Here is a 5,269-nt window from a genome sequence, read left to right as displayed (position 1 = left end):
TTATTAGTTTTATATTCTAAGGGAAAAAGGATAGTATTAAACAAATCCAAATTAACTACCACTAAAATTTGAAAGTCTTTTTCCTGTTTAATGTACAAAACCAGTAAAATATTTCATAGAGATGAAGTTTTAGATCTTACCGTTATGGAGAAGAGAATGGAAAATAAACAAATCCTCCAAATTAAGTTATTGATCTTATGATCGTAATCTCTGCTAAAAATATATAAAATTTACAAATTGTATTCTAACTGTAAAATTTAAATTATATAAATGTATATGTACATACATACCCCCAAATTACTCTTAAATTCTAGAAGAGATTGAGAGAGATGGCTTCATTGAGCATAATGATAGTCCTACTGAAACAACTTGTAGATTTTAAACCTTGTGCTATACGATACAAAACTATAGGATCTTGAGTATCCAAATACAAAATGTATGTTTTCTAGTTTTCTTTACTATATGTTTATGAAATTCGGAAATTGGAATTGTAATTTTCTTTTTTTTTTGGTAGAAATTGGAATTGTGATTTTCTTAGAAAAAGAAATTAATTCTGACAAAATTACTAAAGTAACATAATTAAGAAAAATGTTGCCTTGTAGTATCTATCGCTAAAAAAAAAAAAAAAAAACAGTAAAGTTTTTGTGAAGTTACACAAGGAAGAGGATCTCTCTACCCTTAGTATCGTTCGTGTGTTTTTTTGGTTTCTTAACAGAACGTGTGAGATTTGCTCTTAACCTACTTCTTCTTCTTTGACTTACTCGAAGATTGAGTATACGAAGTACCCTGCAGTATGCAATAAATTGAGAGCAAAATATCAATACCAAAATGCTCACTCATTATGGAAAAGATATTAGGTCTTGTGTAACGAATACCTCAAGCCATTCATCATGCGAAGCATCCTTAGTTGCTGTTCCAACTTCAACTTTTGGTGCTCTCTTTGTTTTCTGCGCGAGGAATTCACATTAACCAACCATTCTCAAAGTTATTGGAAATGTGTTTTGCCCTTTAAGAGAAAATGACAGATGAAGTGAAAGTGCAAAAAGATACGATGTACCTTAGTCATATGCTTGAAACCATTTTGGATATAGAGGGCAAGAAGAACGAGAACAAAGGTTAAAAGGCCACTAAGGAAGACTGACTCCATCCTGAAGAGAGGACCGTCTTCAACAACTTCAATAGTTCCATTGTAAAAGGTGCTTTGGTATGGCTTACCATCTATCTCATAGATGATGGTGCCAACTAAATCAAAAGCACCCGCCTGCACAAACAAATGGTTAGCTCGGATTCTTTTCTTTATTTTATAGTCATCTAAGGGACTAGAAGAACTATATGGTAAACAAACACACCAGCAGGAACTTGCTGACAGAAAAAACATATGGGAAGGTAGCTTGAGCGGAAGTTGGCACAGATGCATTGCTGAAACTCTACAAATAGAAGATACAAAAAAAAAATTACCAAATAAGAAGTAGAAAACTTAGTGACAGAATAGGAAAAGAGGAGAAATCTCTGCATTCAACAAAGCTATGGCCTAGAGAGATGACCAAAGAAAGTAGCCAGAAATACAAGATAGGTGAGCATGATTAAACAAAATCACAAAACTGGATTCCAATTGTAAATGTTTTAGACTTAAAACAGGCAATATAAAAACCTAAGACAACAGCAAACTAAGACTGATTTGTTAAGGAAACAAATTAACACTTGACATTCATCAGAGGCAACAAATGTGACGAACCGAGGTCAAACATACATGATCAAGATTATAAGCTAGAGAGCGACATTGAACTAACAAGAGCACAAGTTAGTTATAAAACTATGATAGTCCTAATAAATACAATCATGAAAGATCCAGACCCTTAAGTTATAATACAATGAGATTCAAAGTGGTGCTTAGAAACCGAAAACACACCACAGGATGGAAAAAGGCAAATGTTTGATTATGGTGTAGTAGAGTGTAGAGTGACATGAGATGAGACAAAAAAACAGGCAACAAAAAAGAACCTAATAAAGGCAAACTAAGACTGATTTGGAAAGACACAAAATTGACACATGAGAACACAAGCAATAAATGTAAGAGGAAAGCAAAGATCATTAAATTACCAAAGCAGTGAGATTCTGAACCGCATTTTGATCAAAAGGAAGATGTAAACTCCCTTTAACCGCAACAATATCTACATTGGATTGACCTATTCATATGAGCCCAATCACAAAAATTAGAAACTTTATAGCTAACTTTCAAGTAATCATCAATCATTAGTTGAAAAAAAAAAATCATTTCCTTACCATCATTTTTCATTCCAACAAGCAGCTCAGTCTCAACTCCAGCTTTTATTACTAAAATAAATTCAGACAAAATAGGATTAGCAGAACACACACAAACAAAACTGAGACTAATTTAAGAAACTAGATGTGAAAAAAAAAAAAAAACAGAGGAAAAGTCTAAACTTTTTGCAGTGTTTTTGGGGAAAACGCAAAGGGTTTCAACTCCAGGAGCTGAATTAAGTTCCAAACCAAACACTTCCTCTGTATCACTCTCTTCTTCACCAACATCAGAAACTTCAAAGCCAGAATCTTCCGAATCCGATTGGCACAAAGCAACTAATATGAATTCAAGAAAGATCATGTGAGCAACCTTAAACAATACTTGGGCAGGGCCGGATCGGTAACAAGAAACAGAGTAGGCTAAGTAAATGGATCAACAACATGATCTATAGCTATGGAGAAGCAGACAAAGGTTTTTTTACCTTTGAGGAAAGGTGAGGCAAGGAGAAGGAAAGCGAGGAAGAGAAGTCTAGTACTTGTCGTCATGATGGTTTTTGAGATTGGTCGTCGTGAGTTGAATGAAGTAAGGGCGAAGAAAGCAAGAAGACAAAAGGTGTTGATATGTCTTTTTTGACGTGTTTTTTCTTTTTCTTTAGGCTATCTGAATCTGATGACCGGAATTGCAAACAATGTAATAAACCGGCGGTGGGTCCATTATAAAAATTGGCGGTGGAGTGGTATCCAGCCCTGAGACTTACTATCCGGGATCCGGTATCCAATCCAACATCCGTCATGCTCCGTTCCGGAAGATAGGATATTTGGTATAGGCAGACCCAGATTCGGATAGTGGTTTTACGGATCCGGATCCGGATCTGGATCCGGATAGCTAAAATAACTAGAACCGGATATCCGGATATCCGAAGTAGTTGTGTATTTATGTTTATATTACATGTAGGCTTGGTCAATAGTTTATAAACAACAACGTCCAACTATTTTTATTAGAGCCCATAAGGCATAAGCCCAATAAAACACATGTCATCGTTTTTCCATTACTTATCAACAATTTTTTTTGTTTTTTTTTAATTAACTAAAGTAACAAAAGCTCGTGGAGACTGGAGAGTGGAGACATTAGGGTAAGCCGCTGTCCCAGAAAAAAAAAATTACGCCATTGTTGTAGTCTGCTTGCGATTTTGCAAAAGAGAATAAAGAGGGATCAAAACTTGCGGCTTGCTTCTACTACAGATCTTTCTTTGGAGCTTCTTGAAAGGTAAGCAAAATCTCTCACCATTCATGGTTTCAAATCAAGTATCAACAGATTAACTTGATTGTGTTCATTTTATTCAAGTATCAACAGATCCTTTTCTTAAAACAACTCTGGTATATGTTCATTTTAATCTCGACCCTTATTAGAGTATATCAACAGATTAACTTGATTGTGCTTGACATGAACGTGTTGTTGACATGAATGTGTGCTTTTATTTTTCTGTATAGATGGAAGAAGAAACTACAAAATCCACAGGCAATTGCGGCAACGCGGATGAGAGTGCTGAACCTAAGTTGCATGAGAACACTGAAGAGACAAATTTTTCAACAGCTTCTGGGTCTGAAGTATCAAAGAAGAAGTCGATAGTCTGGTTGCATTTTGTGGAGTCTGAAGTATATGGTAAGGCTAAGTGTATGCATTGTTCTGGACTGATTAGTTGTAGAACTAAGGATGGTGTCACAACTAGTGCAATGGGAGGTCACCATAAAAGATGCAAAATGATGCCTCAGGAAGAACTTGTTGGTGAAAGGAATGGGAAAAAAATGAAACAGTCAACCTTGTTTCATCAGAATCAAGGAGATGGTAGAGCTGGTTGATGTTCATATATTTTACCCTGTTTTCCCTTAATATATTCACATCTTTTGCATCATTTGCTATCCTTTTTGACCATTATTGCATAGTTTTAGGATTGTTCTTGCATTAGAGTGTAGTTGCATTGCATTTGCATCTTTTCTTGCATAAACAGGTGATTTTGGAGCCTAAGAAGCATGGAAGCAATGCTGAGGAGAAGTGAAGCAATCATGAGGAGAAAGCAAAGGAGTTAAGGCTGGAGAACCAAGGTCCGGAGTCCCACTCGACTGCCCACTCGACCAGACACTCGACCGTGTGCTGAGAGTGACTCGACCGAGTGGAAGGAGCACAAGAAAACCCAACTCGACCGGTCACTCGACCGAGCACCGGGTCGAGTTGGCCGAGCCGCCTGGCTATTTTGTCTTTTAGCATTTTTAGGGCTTCCCCTCCTTTTTCCTATTTAAGGACCTTGTACCCTGCAACCACAAGGGGGCAGCTTTTTAGATATTCTCAAACCTAGTATTTTACCCTTTTGGGAATTTATGCTTTTTGCACTTTTATTTTCTTAGATCTTGTACCTCTTTTGAAGGAGAAAACACAAGATTCTTCATACTTGTTTGTTTCATAACTTTCAAAGTATCAAGAATTCGAGTTTGATTCCTTCTCCAATTTGTAGATCTCTGTTTTATCTTTCTAATCATGCAAGTTTCGTATTTTTCTGGGTTTATGACTTTGCTGTTCATCATGTGTGATTGTTAGTAGTTTCCTTCGCTCTTAGGGATGGTTTAGGCTGGATGGATGTTGTGGTTATTTGATTTGGTCAAGCTTGATTGTTGTAGATCTCTTCTAGACTAGATGTTCTTAATGCTAATCCTATAACTGAGAGAGTAGGGTTTGATCTCAAGCTTCTTAGCATCACACCAATGTCTAAGGTGCATAGATAAGGCTAGATCTAGAGATTATCATTAGTTTTGCTAAGAGATTAGAAGTCTTGTTTGAGTCTTGACATATTGCTTAATGCTTGCTTGTATAGATTCTTTACTTTGTGAGAACAAGTCTAGAAATATATGAGCTTGATTGTTTTTGCCATGAGAGTGGATTAACATGTTCTTAGAGATTAATGTCTAGAGATTAGCTCATGTTGATTGAGGTTTGTTGATCAAGTTAGATAAC

The 5,269-nt window shown here is 36.1% G+C and overlaps 1 protein-coding gene across 1 annotated transcript; it reads right to left on the bottom strand.

Annotated features, from left to right (window-relative positions):
• Positions 607-2,924, bottom strand: LOC104766955 (translocon-associated protein subunit alpha-like). Its single transcript, XM_010490927.2, has 8 exons — positions 2,745-2,924; positions 2,446-2,598; positions 2,284-2,334; positions 2,101-2,186; positions 1,350-1,427; positions 1,058-1,261; positions 876-947; positions 607-786 (listed from the first exon to the last, which is right to left on the bottom strand). The coding sequence occupies exons 1-8, from the start codon at positions 2,806-2,808 to the stop codon at positions 739-741; spliced, it is 756 nt and encodes a 251-aa protein (XP_010489229.1). The 5' UTR covers positions 2,809-2,924; the 3' UTR covers positions 607-738.

This window comes from Camelina sativa, chromosome 19, assembly GCF_000633955.1.
Source record: "Camelina sativa cultivar DH55 chromosome 19, Cs, whole genome shotgun sequence".
Classification (NCBI taxonomy): domain Eukaryota; kingdom Viridiplantae; phylum Streptophyta; class Magnoliopsida; order Brassicales; family Brassicaceae; genus Camelina; species Camelina sativa.
The sequence above is the reverse complement of the archived record's forward strand: the minus strand, read 5'-3'. Positions and strand labels throughout refer to the sequence as shown.

Bases quoted from the DNA above. Each gene is read 5' to 3' on its own strand.
- LOC104766955 (XM_010490927.2), bottom strand. From the start codon at position 2,808: ATGACGACAAGTACTAGACTTCTCTTCCTCGCTTTCCTTCTCCTTGCC. The intron at 2,335-2,445 runs GTTTAGACTTTT...AATTTATTTTAG, and splicing joins CCCCAAAAACACTGCAAAAA to TAATAAAAGCTGGAGTTGAG. The intron at 2,187-2,283 runs GTAAGGAAATGA...TCATATGAATAG, and splicing joins TGTTGGAATGAAAAATGATG to GTCAATCCAATGTAGATATT.